This window comes from Pteronotus mesoamericanus, unplaced genomic scaffold (genome assembly GCF_021234165.1).
Source record: "Pteronotus mesoamericanus isolate MK-2021 breed Mesoamerican mustached bat unplaced genomic scaffold, CSHL_Meso_final contig_56, whole genome shotgun sequence".
In the NCBI taxonomy this organism is placed as follows: Eukaryota; Metazoa; Chordata; class Mammalia; order Chiroptera; family Mormoopidae; genus Pteronotus; species Pteronotus mesoamericanus.
The window spans coordinates 8,239,283-8,256,089 of NW_026555201.1; the positions used below are offsets into that span (position 1 = coordinate 8,239,283).

A 16,807-nucleotide genomic window follows, 5' to 3' on the forward strand; every position below is an offset into this window, starting at 1 on the left:
GTTAATCTCTGATTCTTAATTCATGTGCCCATTTCCATATTTCATGAAAACACTGTGGTGAATACTTTGTTGCTAAGCAAAATTTGGAACGTGTTGTATCCCCATCCATTTTTGGATCGAGAGACATGCTATTCAGGCATCAGAGATCTTGAAAAAATAACTAGAAATTTCTTCTGGAAAAAAGTCCACTATATATAAAAACAGAAGTTTGAAAATTATAAATGCCATATTTTTTCTTGTGTTTTTTCTCTTCATAACTGTGATTTAATTATGTTTAAGAGACAATATTTATTTCATTTTGGAAATGCAAGTCTGATTTTAATGTAAAATATAGGGAGTTGCTTATATGCCACATAAGGATGATGGTGAACAATTTTCAGCAAAAGTGCATGATGTGGTCAGAAATTAGAATTACTTAAATTACCAGTTCCCTGAGTAATTGTAAACAATATCATGTGTTCCACAGGGAAGAAAAAAATTTGTTCTTGGTCTCCATACATTTTAGTGTATACATTTATTTTATAAAATTGTCTTGGTAGGTAAAAATATTTATGACTTCACAAATTAGAAACTATTTGAACCATTTATGATTTGCATACAGGACAAATAAAAAGGAGAAAAATTAGGTTGCTAAGGCCAGTGACATTTTTAGAGTCTGTTAAACATTTCTGATTCATGGACACCTGAATTTACCAAGCAAACTCTTATGCTGAGAAAACACTACATAGTGTGCATTGTTCCACCTGCTGTGCTCCAAATCCAGTGAGGACTTTGGATTAATTTGGAAAAAACTCAACAGTTCCAGAAATCTCTCAGCCAGTGTGCAGGCCGGAAAGGCCCACAGGACCTCCTGACAGGAACAGCATGCACCCCCCGAGTGCCTTACAATTGCTATTCAGATGAGGCAGAATTTCTTTTCATAAGCTGCCTGTGCGGCATCATTTCTCCACTCCAATGTGTAAAATTAAAATCTGATAAAGGTAATGCTGTACTAGAGGTTTTCATTAGCTCCGGGGCTGTCTAAGCACCATTTAATTAAAAAACGTTGCATCCAGCTGACTCAGTATGAAAATTATCTGGTCCCTCTCCGCCCCCCCCCCCAAATCTGTGGAAAGTGCAGTGTATTTTAGAAAGTGGGAGACATGTAATACAAATGACCTTCTCGTAGGCAAAATTACAATTCCAGAGAAAATTGTTCTCTTTCTCTAAACATACAGAAGTGCGTTCTTCATCTCTAGGGCAGTGTGAAGTCACTAGTGAGGCTTTAAGGAATTGATTTCAAAGAATAAAAAGAGGGTTACTTGGCTTAAGGAAAAGGATGGAAATGGAGTTGGAACAAAGACCCCACTGGGGAGTCTTTCTTCATTTGATTTTGGGTTAAACGTACTTTTCCTCGCACCAGGTGCTGTTAAAAGACACCTAGCTGGAGTGGGGCAGAAGTGAGTTTATAGTTGTGAGTATGTGAAACACAGAGTTTATTCTTTTGTTATTATTTGTTAATTATTATTTTATTTTCCGCACAAACAACTGTAAATTTACTTTTGCCCCACCCTGTAAATACTCAGCAATCATATCTGTGATCTTCAGGATGGTAACAATGCAGATTCCTCAGCTGACCCTTGCTATTGAATAAATGCAGTCAAATATGATTCTCTGAGGAAAGATGTTTGGTCAAAAAGGTTGTTCTCCATTCTAAGAAATACACTAGTCTGGCAAACAGACAAAATATCCAGAAAGCCAGCCATTCATACAACCATTTTCCCTCCAAATATCTGAAGGGTCTGCTATTAATACTCACTTTATAAATTTAAAAAAATGAGAGTTTTACTATTTGCCTTCATTATCCTTCAAGCAGAGTGGAAATTCAATATAACAGGATGCCAAATTACTTCCCTTCTCTCCACACTCAATTTGCACCAAAGGGTTTTTTTTCACATCGAATATTATTAGCCTTAAATTCTTGAAAACATCCTCAAACAATGTTTCTTTCGCCAATTTGGGGTTTTCAAGTAAATGACATGTAGCTTGACAAAAAAGGTTTGGAGGATAAAGACCAATAAATAAAGATAATCTGTTGTTTTGAAAAGAAATGAGAAGAAACTCAGTATCTTTCTAACTCTGCTGGAACGAGCAAGCAATAATCGCAAGGAGAAGATAAAGAGATTCATCCAGACAGATCCTCTCACCGTGGTCGGGTCCCTTCAGAGCCAGGCGGGTCTGATGATGAGGAAGGATCTCCAGCTTGACCTGGTCCGTGGTGTTCGCCAGGAACTGGGTGGCTTCCGCCAGCGTGCAGTACTCCATGCTGGTCCCATCGATGGACAGGATGTGGTCCCCCACGTGCAGTGCACCGCATCTAGGGGAGGGAGACGTGCTCAGAGCTCTTCCTCTTTGGAATATGACTTTCATGTCCTTTGTAGTAAAAAATTCACACGGTTTCCATGTACTCACAGAAAGGAAAGTTGGAGTGTTACAGGAGATACCACCTGTGACATGTTAAGTGCCTACGAATGGGAACGTAAAACCCTGTAGAAAATACAGAAACACTCAAGGAAATGCTTTACTGCTGTCCTTCAAAAACAATTATTTTGAGTAATGGTGCCAAAATTTGAGGGAGAGTGAGCAGGAAGAAAGGGAAGGATAGGAAAAACATTTCCCTTGACTTTTTTTCTGTGATTTTTCTTCGTGGGTTTTCATGTTTAAAAATATGAGTTGGTAAACATTCAGAATGTCGAGATGTGACTTGCAGGTTGGAATAGGGTCGTTTACAGCTATTTTATGTCTAAAGGGGAAATAACTTGGGGGGAACTCAGCTAAGGCTCTCCACAATCCTTTCACACAAGCTCCCAGAGGACCAGTTCTTCATTATGGTTGTATTTTCTTATTCTGGAGTTATACTTTTATTAGTACCAAAGCTCTTGAAGATGATGGAAATTATGCAGGAAATAATAAAAACAAGCCTGCATGGTGCGAGAAGGGGAAAGCTGGGGGAGGGGAGGGGCTGGCTTGTCACTGCACCTTGCTGAACTCAAGAGACTGGCTACTGGATGAGTTGAGAAAAGCAAGCACGGCAGTCAGCGTCCCGATGTTCCAGTCAAGGGGACAGCTCCTTGCAGTGGTTACCCGCTGTGGAGCGGGAGAAAAGAGAGGGAGAAAATTAAAGCATCCCGCACCACTGAACTGGAGGACACCGCTGGGTCAATAGCCATTAGGATTAAAGGACTGAATGTCAGGTAAGACCTCAGTGGTGCTATAGTCTGAGGGGTGGCTGCAGGTCACTGCTTCACCATCAGAGCTCCAACGGGCATGGCGAGAGCATGTGGAGAAGGGGGCTGAAGACATGCCGGGGAGACTGGGCCCTTGAGAGCATCTGAAAATCTCCACCGTGAGAATAGCATACTTCTCAAGATAAAAGCATTTCAAGCCATCCCTTCCATCTGAAAATAGAATTCCATGTGGATGTACTTAGAGTGCTTCAGCTATGGGAGGTGGGGGTTTTCTTACCACCGGCTGTAAAATAATAGATTAGGTGGTAAAGTTGTGTTTTTTATCCCTCTCCTAAATTGTAAGTCTAAAATATTAATTAGGAGAATGAATTTGGGAAAAACGACTTCTTGTTTTTACTGTCATAAGAATGAATGATGTTTTCAGGGACCCTTGAAGATTGTGAAACCTTATGATGGATATACTGTAACGGTTGGTCCTCACTTTAAAGATTGTGTTATTTAAAAAAATTGTTCTGTTTATTTAATAAAAAAAGGAATAAGATTTTATGGTGGCAGGATCCAATTGATAACAATTCAGGAAAAACCATGACTCTTCTGCATGGAGCATAATTAAGCTCTGTTTAGCTACCCTTTAGGACACAGCAGGAAAATGTGCTCAGTTACTAGACTTTTTTCTTTTCCAGTTTTAAAGGCCATACCAAATATTGGATGTGACATAACATCATGGAGTGGCTCATAAGGTAGGCCAGTCTTTAAGCCCTAGAATGATAACTCATTTTCTAACTGAAACTTGTATAAGTTGGCAGGAAAGCTGTATTTTATTGTATATGTATGTATGTGGATGTGTATGTATTACATGTATATATACATATATAAATGTATATGTATACCCACCTCTGTGTGTATGTGCATGTGTGTTTTAACCCACATGCAGTTTTGAAAGGTTGGTGCTTCCTACGACACTCACCTGTCTGCAATGCTTGCAGATTTAATTTTGTCTATGACAATGACCTGTTTGTTACAGCACATCGAGGTAGTAAGGGCAACCCCAAGGCTGGCACCAGGAGTTTTGGCAACTTCAACTAGTAATGGCCCGGATGCTGTTGCCACAGAGTCTATGAAAGAACAAATTTCAGAAAACAAAACAAAACAAATAAGCAAACAGACAAACACCAAAAAATGGAAAACATTCAGTCTGATATTGGTCTGAAACTTAGATTTTCTTCCAAATGACATCCCCTTAGCCAGTGGTAACTTCTTAGGGCATCTCTTAGGATACCTGTTCTATCTGGCTTGTATTCAATAATATGTGCACAAATTTGTTTCTTCAATTAAATTTTAAGCTTCATGTCATTTGGGATAAGGTCTGTGTATCTTTATGCTCTCCACGTCACTTGGTACATACAGTGCCTGGCACATACTACATCTTTCAGTAAATATTTTTACATTAATTAATTCAATAAACATCTTAGCATGTACTACGAATGGATGGATGGTTAAAAGAAAGGAAGGAAGGTAGGAATGGAAAGAGAGAGGGAGGGAGGTGGAATGGCTTGAAGGATGGACAGATGGGTGGATAAGTAGATGATGTTTCTAATTAGCCACTTAGTAGGAGTGCGTACACTAGGTTGCTTTTCTACATCCATTGGGTCTTTCCTTATTCTAGGCCTGATACAGGGTCACCTCTCCTTCAGGAGTGACTTTCCACATGCTTTCATTTTGCTTTAGAACACTCTACATTCCTTCAGTTCCTACTCACTTCTGGGAACTCAGCGTAAACATTAATTTCGCTGGGAAACCTCTCCTGATTCATGGTTTGGGAAGACACCTTTCTTTTGTGCACCCACACTCTACTATACTCCTGCTGTTGTAGCACACACCTCACTGTTTCATAATAGCCAGTATGGATTACACGCCTCTATCCTTTGCCAGACAGTAGGCTTGCTGTGAAAGCAGAGACTACGTCTTATTGATCACAGCATCCTCAGTGCCTGGGCTAATGATGGGTACATAGGAGATATGCAGTAGACAGTTGTTGAATGAATGTATGAACAAATGAGAAAACTCATGAAATTGTTTAAAGCTCATAAAAAGCAGGGGTCATACAGGTAAGAGCCCCAGACATACCGTTAAAACACCTGCATTTAATTATTCTTTTCAAAATATTTTAGTCATGGTACTTTAGACAAGTTACCAAAGCCTTCTAAGTCCGCTTGCTTACCTATAAAATGATATCTTTCCCTCAGTGTCTATTACAATGAAATCAATGTGTAATTAAACATTTAGTAATTCACAGAGTGTTAAACAGAGTAGTATTATTATTCGAACCTCTGTCTAAGATGGAGGCATAGGTAGATACACTTTGCTTCCTCGCACAACTAAAAGAAGGACAACAACAAATTTAAAAACTAAAAATAAGCAGAACTGCCAGAAAATCAAACCGTATGGAAGTCTGACAACCAAGGAGTTAAAGAAGAAACATTCACTCAGACTGGTAGGAGAGGGGGAGATGGGCAGCCAGGGCAGAGATGACGCATGGCAAGGTGGTAGCTGGAGGACCAGGCAGTCCCACATTTGTGTGGGGATGAGCCGGGAGGAACAGCTGGGGATCGAGACAGACTGTGCAACCCAGGGTTCCAGTGCATGAAAAGAAAGCCTCAAAACCTCTGGCTGTGGTGGCAGGAGAAACTCCCAGCCTCAAAGAAGAGTCCATTGGTGAGACCCAGAGGGTCCTAGAACGTACATGAACCCACCCACCTGGAAATCAGCACTAGAAGGGCCCAATTTGCCTGTGGGTATTGTGGGAAGGGACTGAAAGCCAGCCAAGAGCCACGCAAGCGACATTGTTTCCCTCTCTCTGACCCCACCACTGCACACAGTGTCACAACATAGGGAGCTGGGTGGCCCTGCCCTGGCGAATACCTAAGCCTCTACCCCTTATAATGTATCAGGTGCACTAAGACAAAGAAATATGGCCCAAATGAAAGAACAGATCAAAGCTCCAAAAATAGAACTAAGTGATAAAGAGATAGCCAACCTATCAGATGCACAGTTTCAAAATACTGGTAATCAGGATGCTCACAGAAATGGTTGAGTATGGTCACAAAATGGAGGGAAAAGTGAAGGTTATGCAAAATGGAATAAAACAACATATACAGGGAACCAACAGTAAAGGGAAGGAAACTGGGACTCAGATCAACAATTGGGAGAAGGAAGAGATAAACATCCAACCAGAACAGCATGAAGGAACAAGAATGAAAAAATATGAGAGGATTAGGATACTCTGGGACAACTTTAGACATTCCAACATCCGAATCATAGGGGTGCCAGAAGGAGAAGAAGAAGAGCAAGAAATTGAAAACTTATTTGAAAAAATAATGAAGGAGAACTTCCCCAATCTGGCAAAGGAAATAGACTTCCAGGAAATCCAGGAAGCTCAGAGAGTCCCAAAGAAATTGGACCCAAGGAAGCACACACCAATACACATCATAATTACATTACCCAAGATTAAAGATAAGGAGAGAATCTGAAAAGCAGCAAGAGAAAGGAGACAATTACCCATAAAGGAGTTCCCATAAGACTATTAGATGATTTCTCAAAAGAAACCTTGCAGGCAAGAAGAGGCTGGAAAGAAGTATTCAAAGTCGTGAAAGGCAAGGACCTACATCCAAGATTATCCAGGAAAGCCATCATTTAGAATGGAAGGGCAGATAAAGTGCTTCCCATATAAGGTCAAGTTAAAGGAGTTCATCATCACCAAGCCCTTATTATACAAAATGTTAAAGGGACTTATCTAAGAAAAAGAAGATCAAAAACTATAAACAGCAAAATGACAATAAACTCAGAACTATCAACAACTGAACCTAAAAACAAAAACAAACTAAGCAAACAACTAGAGCAGGAACAGAATCACAGAAATGGAGATCACATGGAGGGTTATCAGCAGGGAGGTGGAGAAGGGAGAATGGAGGAAAAGGTACATGGAATAAAAAGCATAAATAGTAGATAAAAAATAGGCAGGGGGAGATTAAGAGTAGTATAGGAAATGGAGAAGCCAAAGAACCTACATGTGTGACCCATGGACATGAACTAAGGAGGGAGGGAATGCTGGTAGGAGGTGGGTGGAGGGTGGAGGGGAATAAAGGGGAGAAACAAAATGGGACAACTATAATAGCAAAATCAATAAAATATATTAAAAAATATTATTATTATTGATATATGATGACCTCAAGCCTGGAGTCATCTCATTTTTCAAGACTGTACATTACTGTGTAATATTTTTCTGACTTTCTACTGCTCTGGTTTTTGAGACTTCATTAATAGAACTTTGTTTTTCTGCAAGCACATCTTTATCACCAATTTGCCACTCAGATCCAGTGAACTCGGAAATCTGTACTCCTATTGCTGAGGCTCAGGTAGTACACACTGACTCATGAAGCTGAAAGTTCCACGTGGAAAGCCATTTTCAATTTGAGATGAAATAACATATTTTTTAAATGAGGTAAACACAGAATATTCATGCCAGAAACATTCATATTCAGTGCTAAGGATTCTTATATGTGCAATGTTTCTTAAATGATTAGTAATATTGAAATAATTTAGTTCTAAAAAAAAGGAAATAATTTAGTCCTAAAAATGGTTGAGAGACATTACATTAGGGTTTATATCTTTTCCTGTCAAACTAGGGCAGAGTTTCATTACTAATAGCTGGGAGGAGTCAAGGGTCTTGGTCTTCTAAGAGGACTTCTTGGTTCTGAGGTTTAATGGCTACAATTTTCCCATTATATCATTACTAGCTCCCAGAGTTTGCTCCCAACCTAACACTACAGTGGCTGCTACTCTCTGGTGTTGCTAATCTTTCTGTGTTAATTTTCCTCACCTAGTAGTTTAGAGTCAGTGGTCCCTGTGGGCATATGCAACAGTGGTTTGCTTCTCATCTGTCTCAGTTGGAACCCTGTGGAAGAACTTCCAGTTAATCCCTTTGGCCCCTGTTTTGGTTGTCCTTCCATCATGTGAATGGGTAGTCGCTTCTGCCCACCTCTCAACTCTAATAGTCAAAGTTTGGCTGCCAACCCAAGAGCACGTGACCTGATGTCTCTAGTTCCACCCCTGAAGCTTGTTGGCCACCTCTTCCTTGAGCTACTCCCCAGTAACCTCTCTTCTTGCTCAGGTCAATCCTCACAGGAGCTCTGGCCTACCAGGGCGTTTTCTACATTATCTTCATACAACTTTAGAAAGATTAATTTCCCAAATGACTTCCCATAGACCTGTTGAATTTTAGTAGGTAGGTTTGTGAGGTGACAATCACATACGTTCTTCTCTCTGGTTTTTTCATATCTAAAGATAAACTTACTTGGCTTGACAGACGAAAGTAATGAAATTTCTCTGTTATTTATTAACTTAATCTCTTATAAATGACAGAAACTGATAGTTGTTCTTGGTATCCTATCTTTCTTTCTCTCTTCAGTAATAAGGTTCTTAAGTTTCAGCTGAACTAACAGCTGCCCAGCTAAGAAGAGCATTTCCCAGGTTTCTTTACAGTGAGGTGCAGCCATGACTAAGTTCTAGCCAATGGGAAGTGAATGGAAGTGAAACATGAACCATTCAGGATGTGCTCTTAAAAAAAATGGCTGCGCCTCACTCGGCCTCATTTCTTACTTCTTGCTGTTGCAAGCTGTGCCCAGAACTGTGAACCATCTCCAACCACAAAGACAAGGGCAAGGAGCCACAACACAGAGGAAGCATATGTTCATGAAACCATTATCTCCAGAGATTGCTTAATCTCCCCCAAAATGAACTAAGATCCTGCGCCTTAAAACCATGACGGGATACAAATGCTCTGGGTGCCTGGGAGAAGGTGCTGCCTGGCCCTAGGAGAATCTGCCAGGCTGGCTTAACTCTAGGGGAATCTAGGCAAACCATGATGATTGACAGCTGAACAGAACCATGGAGAAGGAGATGCTTAAGTCTTAGCAAGAAATAGATGGTACACTCAAATTAGGATTTGAGGAGAGTATAATAAAGGGACTATTTAGAAAGGTTATAGGGAAACCACAAGGGACAATGCAATACTCCAGGGCCAGAAGCAACAGGGTACCATATCTCATTAGGCCTGAAGAGGCAAAGAATACAGCTGTTAGTGGAGCCAGGATTTGGAACCAGGACTGTATAGACAGGGCTACCTCACAGGGGCTGGGACCTTCAATCAAAGGGCGTGGCCCGCCCCAGTGAACCACGGAAGAAGCCCCATTTGGAAGAAGCCATGGAATAGCATCCTATGTCATTGTTCTCCCTCCTGTGATCTCCTGCCATGATTCCCAATTAGCTAAATGCAGAAGGAGCCAGGAGGCATGAGGGCCCATCATGCAGGCCAATAGGTCACGGCACAGAGTAGCATGGGGAAGGGTCGTAAGTGGTTCTGGAGGTATGAAGAAGGATACCCTCACTTTTATATCTCTCCACTCAACTTCTTGGCACAGAAGTCTGGAGGCTACTTCCTTTAAACAAAGTATGTAATATAAGGAAATAATAAGGAAGGAGAAAAAGTGACTAAAAATGCCTTCCCCATAAGGGTTAATAGAGGATTACAAAAATGACTCTGAACTATAAGTAAATCTACAGAGGAAGTAGATTACAAACTGCCAGCAGTGGGGACAGAGTGATTGCTTCAGTTCAGGAGCTAGACCAAGGTGACGGTAGCACAACATTGTGAATATAGGAAATGCTACTGAATTGTACACTGTAAACTGGTTAATTCTATGGTATGTGAATTTTGCTTCAATTAAAAAAAAATTGACCCTGAACTCCTGGAAACCAGAACAATAAAGGAAACATAGTTAAATATGCAGTTATAACTGCCGGAAAGGAGAAAGTCGGTCCTTACAATGGAAGTAAAGATTCTTCAAGCAGACAGCACTAAAACATATCTCTCCTCTGAGTTTTATATAAGTAAATGCTGCTAACTTATAAATGGGTAATGGTCTTACCACATTTTTATAACAGGGTGCACAGGCGGTTTCCAATGGCTATTCCTTCATCAAGATTAAAAAGCAACAGGTGATGTTGTCTTTATAATGGAACAAGCTAGTGTGATGGCCAACTTGATCTAAAAACAGACCCTAGGGCAGACAGACCAGACAACTGTCTGGGGATCTTTCCTAGATATCGGTATCTTTCCTCACTTAGGTTTCCAACAGAAGCTGCGTATTAAAAGCTGTGATGTGACCCTGGTAGGCTGGCATTTTATATACATGACTGAGACCACATCCAAAAGCTTTGGACGTCAGGTAAATCAGTGGCAGGATTAGTGTCTCTATCAGGAGGCTGGAGAAGCCTAACTATATTCTTGCAGCATAGGAGGTCATCCACCTCACATTCCCAGAGAACAGGACTTTCTCAGTCTGCAGGCTAAGTCGTCATTCATGCAACAACATGAATTTAAAATATGCCTTTACTGAGTGCTAATTATATACCAGGAATATCAGAAGATGCAGGGGCTCATAGATGAAAATGTATTATCCCTTCCTTCTAGTAACCCCTTGGGGTCCCCCTTGAAATCCCTTACAGAGAAGGTGGGGGAGCAGGTAGACTCCTGGGTCTCACAATGGAAACTTACTCTGTTGAACTTCATGAAATTTCTAGTTACTTTTTTTAAAACTGCAGGACATCAAATGTTTTCAATTCCCCTCCCTCCCCTGCCCCGATGAAATCTTTAATCTACTAGGGTTAAGATACTTATAAAAAATAGTGGGCTATCTAATAGGATGTGATTTCCAGGTTTCTAGGAAAATTACTCAAGCATGGCCAAAGATCCACAGAAGGTGGCCGAAGCTCCCTATCCATAAGGACAGCCTACGGAACGGCAATTATTATCAATTATCTACAGTATGACAAGGGAATGGCAGTGACAGTGAGACCTATGGGGGTCTGCACAGGCTGAGCATGGTGAACTGGGATGGTTGGGATGAGTATCAGATGAGATAAGATTTGATCTGAAGGTCTCTCAGCTGCCTTTATTTTAATGGGTTCTGGGAAAACAACAAAACTATTTTAACGAGTGCTGCTTTCCAGCATTGCCCATGCGGCAGTTACTTTCTGCATCACAGAAGGGGATCTACAAATGTTAACATTTACTGATCATTAGCCTTTTCTGGCAATTGCTTTCCATAATAAATGTTGCCCCACAACATCAAGAAGCTCATACTGCCTTGTGGTATTAAGCCTATTTCCCTAGCTGCCACCCAATTTCATTCCCAGAGGGCCTCATGCAAAGTAAGGGACCAAAAGCTCTGGCTTTATTGCAAGATGTCTAATAAGAGGCAGAGGAAAAGAAAAAGCAAGCAGACAGGGTGGATAAATGGGGTACTCTTTTTTAAGGATGTGCAAGGGAAAAAAATGGAGTGTGTCAAAATGAGAAAAATAAACAGAAGAAAAATCAGGAAGAAATAATCAAGAACCCATCCCCTGACAGATGATTAGTTTATCTTGCTGAAGTGAAGCATGGTTGAGAAAAATGGATCATGCAGATATAAATTATTCATGGTTTAAGATACCTTAGTCATTAAGATATTTGTACCACAGCTGAAGCCCGTGCATGCTGTGTTGATTTATATGCTACATAATTATGTAAGATATGCTGATGATTGTTTGCATGGGAAACACTGGATTTTTTATTTTGTTAATCAGATGTCCCATTCTGAGCCTGCAGTTCAATCAGAGTATGAGGCTTGATTGGGACCTCCCAGGCGGTGACAGAAAGACTGTGTGTGGTCATAGTAGCTTTGCCTGCCTTATATTCCTTCAAATAAAAAGTACCTTTGGGAGGCTTCATAACTTACCCGTTAGTTAAAAGGATTTTTATTAGTGATAGTCTAGTCATATAATGCTACTAATAATTTCAACTCTTTTCAGATGAGCTAAACTTTAATAGAAATTTTTGTTAACTTTAAAAAGACTGCCAGTTTATTCTTGTCTACTAAAATATGCTACTTGGGAAATATTCTGCTATAACAAAAAGTAAACCTTCCATGTTCAACTGAACTTTATCTTAAATCCTAAGTTTTTTCTGGGGAGTTAAAGACAACTTGGATAGTTACTGTATTATGAGTTCAAAGCAAGCGAAACACAATAATGTCAATTTGGGTTTGGCTAAAACATAACTGGTGATTAACTTTCATTTTCTGTAGCAGGCTCACTCTCGTCATTTGATTAACTTTGGAATATCTTCAATCCCCCCATCCAGTTGACATTACAGGTTGTTTTTTTTTTTTATAGCCTGCCTGGGTTATAGTGTATTTTTAAAAATTTATTGAAGTAAAAGAAACATACAGAGAAATGCATACATCATAAGATTGTATTTTCTAAATTTTCATAAACTGAAAATAAAACATTACCAGCATCAAAAACTCCACCCACCATATACTCCTTTAAATCACTCCCTATCCCTCAGGTAACTACTGTTTTGACTTCTAACAGCATAGATTAATATTGTTTCATCTTATGCTTTCAAAAAAAGTAGACTCAGTTTACACTGTCCTGAATCTGGCTTCTTTTGCTCAATATTATGCTTGTGAGAGTGTGCCCAAGGTTGGGGGTAGTTTTAGATTATACATTCTCATTGCTATATAATATTCTACTGGGAGCATGTGCCACAATTTATCCATTTTACTATTTAGGTATTTTTTTGGGTTCTGGCTAGTACAAATATTGTTGCCATGGACATTTTAGGTTGTCTTTCGGTGAAGAGAGGTGTTTCTGTGGGAGTCATGACCAGGAGTGACACTGTTGGATTGCAGGGTATGAGTATGTTCAGATTAAGTAAATACTGTCGAAGAGTTTCCCACAGTATGAATTTACCTTCTCACTGGCAGCAAATGATAGTTTCAGTTGTACTACATGTTCATCAACTCTTCCGGTCTTCTCTATTGTAACATTCAGGTGAGTATATAGTGGCCTCCCACTGTGGTTTCAGTTTCCAATCTTTCATGGCTTATTGATCATTTGGATCTCTTCTATTAGGTTACCTGGCTTATCAATTTGTGGAAATTGAAAAAAAATGTTGACGTGTCTTTTATTGAATATGTAGTTTGCAAATCTATTTTTAAGTCCCTGTGTGCTTTACTGTTACAGATTCTTAATGCGATCTTTTGATAAAGAGAAGTTCTTAATTATTGTTTTTTTTTATGGTCAGTAGTTTATATGTTCTGTTTAAGAAGTCTTGGCTTACCATAAAGTCATGATGATGCTCTCTTATGTTTTTTCAACAGGCCTTACTATTTAATTTTCACATTTGTATCAGTAGTCTATCTGAATGGATTTCTATGTCTGGTGTGGGGTAGGGTTACAATATATTTTATCAACATGGATATAATCGACCCATCACCATTTTTTGAAAAGACCATTCTTTCCTCACTCCATTTTATTGTCACCTGTCATAAACTGATGTATGTGTATAGCTTTGTTCTGTTCTGTTGGTCAATCTGTCTGTTGTTCTTATGACAATACTACACTGTCTTAATCACTTAGTTTAAGTTCTCTGGTTTTGCTGTTCTTCAAGACTGCCTTGGCTCTTCTTGGCCCTTTGCAGAGTGATGTTTTACTGTGTATTTAGTTAAAAAAAACCCACAAAAAACAAAACTAGAACCCAGTAACTAAATAAGTGAAGGAGTTTAGGCCTCCCTAAAGGAATATGATATATGAAATAATTGTGTTAGGATTTACATGGTAGGTTCCAGTATTAAATTTGATAGACTGACATAGTGTTTATAGATACTTAAACATGTTTTGTAGGATGCTAATAAAAGTCTTCCAACTTAAATTTCTAGGGCTCTTATTTTGTCCTATGTATATAAGTGATAGTTTTTACACTTTTAAGAGACAAAATGAAAAAAGTCAGTTCACAAAGTTTCCTAAAGAAGTTTCTGAGCTCAGACACAGTGACTTGAGACACACTTTGCAGACAATGCCATATTCCATACCACACAAGCTCTCAAAGCTTCCATTTCCATTGTCAGTTCTATGTGAACATTTTTTTTAAAAGGGCATAATTCTGCTTACCAAGAGAAAGCTTTCAGAAGACTCAAACAATTTATGTCCTATTTGCTATAAAAAGTATAAACAGCAAAATGGATTTAGCATTTAAGTATCTATATCAATTGGAAAGTAGAAATATTGGCCCCAAAAGTGAAAAATCCGTTGCCCTGACTATTCAAAAAGATTTGGCATATACACAGGGCTATGTATAATCATCATATTCCGTGTTATCATTCTCCAGAAAGTCTGATTCCTCTACTGACTCTAAAAATAGTCCGTGTCAGGTTTTCCTGAGCTGGATAAGTGATCCACACGGAAAACAGAATGAATCCCCACCAGGTTCTGCTGAGGCAGAGAAACTACTTAAGTAGGAGTAAGTGTCTGCCAGCTTGAAAAAGAATTCTTACTGTTCAGGATGCCTCACCTCTCAAAACTGGGAGGAACAGTCAGGAAGAGTTAACGACTCAATAGCGATTGCAGACTCTCTCTGGAATCCTGTGCTAAATTTGGCTTTATGTTTACAGTAAAAAAAAAAAAAAAGTATCCTAGTTCTCCAGGAACCAGCTCTGAAAGACAACATGCAAATAACAACCATGTAGACATCCTAAAAGCCAATTTACATGTAAGTTGCCAAAAATATACTTAGAAATATTTAAAGCATCTGTATTTCTGCTTGACCTTGGGTTTTCACAGGAGGTAAGCATAATATTAAAAAACAAAACAAAACACTGGGAAAATGTAGAGGTCTAAAGATGTGGCTAGATTAAAAAAAGGAAAAACAATTTGACCACTAGGTATTGAAACTGCTGATGCCTGTCAATAAAGAAGCAAAGGCAGTCTGACCAGAGCAAATGTACTAAGAGCACCTCCCCACCCCACCTTGGGCCAGTATGACCACTGACCATTGGACGGGAATAATAAGCACACAGTTCATTGTCTTGAATCTTGTTGATCCTGAATAAATACTCATAATATCATAAAGTAAAGGAAATTTATAATTGGAAATTTTGACATATGGCTGGAAGGGATAGAAAATAAATAGGATGATGGATATCAAAATCATGATCTAAAAAAGTTTTGACAGGTTGGAATGATGAGAGAATATTTAGAAATTATTATTTAATAGGGTAAGTGATTATATGCTTTACATTTTTACTGTGAGGTACACAACAACCCTCTGGGATGGGCCTGGGCATCTTAAATGCCCTCTACATGGTTCCAGTGTGCAGTGAGGCTTTGGCTGCTGCTTTATGCTGTAGGCTCTTGGTTGTCCAGAAGTTGTCTATCATTAGAGGTGTTCAAACAGAGCTTGGCAAAGAATATCCTACAGGGGTGTCCAACCTTTTGGCGTCTCTGGGCCACACTGGAAGAAGAGTTGTCTTGGGACACACATTAAATACATTATAACACGTAATCACAAAAAAATCTCATAATGTTTTAAGTAAATTTATGATTTTGTGTTGGGCCTCATTCATAGTCATCTTGGGCAGCATGTGGCCTGCAGGCTGCAGGTTGTATACCATTTCAGTCATATGTGGAATCTAATGATCAAACTGAACTAACAAGCAAAATAGAGACAGACTCATAGATGGAGAGCAGGATGACAGCCTGGGTGGGTGAGGGAGTGGAGGGATTGAGCAAAAAGGAAAAAGGACTCATGGGCATGGACAACAGTGTAGTGATTGTGGGGGCAAGGGGGCTAAAAGGGGACTAAAGAGTAATGGGAAAAATACAATAAAAATCATTAAAAAATAAAAAATCAATAAAGATATTAAAAATTGAAAAAAATAATAAAAAGAAAATATTAGATAAAAAATAAAAAGAATGTCATGAAGGGATCCCAGCATTGGATAGTGGCACATGTAAATAATGCTGAGGCTCAATTATTGTGGTGTGTTACCAACTTTGGAGAACACCATCTCTGGGGAGCTTACCTGCCTTCAGAAGCATGTTTTGAACATTGTATTTTCACCTGTTTGGTTAGATAGGTCTTTTATAGATGTTTATTTCTTGACCAGGTTTTAGATAGGGAGGGTATTTGAAATGAAAAATAGCACTTTATACCATTAAAGATAGACTATCACTAATAGAAATGGAAACATCTGAAATATGTCAAGAGACCAAAGTAGAAAATTTCCCTAAACTAGTACAGGCAGCAGAAAGAAGAGCCAGCCAGGTCAGTGGGGATCTTGAGAATCTGTGGTATCCAAGTCCATTTTGCCCGTTTGTGGAATTAAGGAAGGTGAGCACCTTTGCCAAAGGACAAAAAGTGAACAGACCATTCCCTTTAAAATCCTTCATTTATGGAACTGTGATTTTGATGATGGTGCTATAACATCACCCATGAGCTCTGTATTATGTTAAGAAGTGAACACAGACCCTGCTTTAGGGGTACACTTGTGGTCTTTTCCTGGGCTATCTAGTCCCCTCTTCTCTTTGGAGACAAGCTAGATTTTGACACTTCTGGTTCATTGCAGAAATCTGGGCTACAAGTGCAGTGCCCAGGAATCTGTGAACATGTCTCTGAATATGGAAAAAGTGAAAAAGAA

The 16,807-nt window shown here is 39.3% G+C and overlaps 1 protein-coding gene across 6 annotated transcripts in view; it reads right to left on the reverse strand.

Moving 5' to 3' along the window:
* The window catches only part of GRIP1 (glutamate receptor interacting protein 1), a 387,281-nt gene that overhangs the window by 90,999 nt on the left and 279,475 nt on the right, over positions 1-16,807 (reverse strand). For all 6 annotated transcript variants that reach the window (XM_054580065.1, XM_054580063.1, XM_054580064.1 and 3 more), the window contains exons 8-9: positions 4,195-4,342; positions 2,187-2,356 (exon numbers count right to left, since the gene is read on the reverse strand). In XM_054580065.1, the coding sequence (XP_054436040.1) occupies positions 2,187-2,356; positions 4,195-4,342 (318 nt within the window). The remainder of the gene's footprint in view (positions 1-2,186; positions 2,357-4,194; positions 4,343-16,807) is intronic.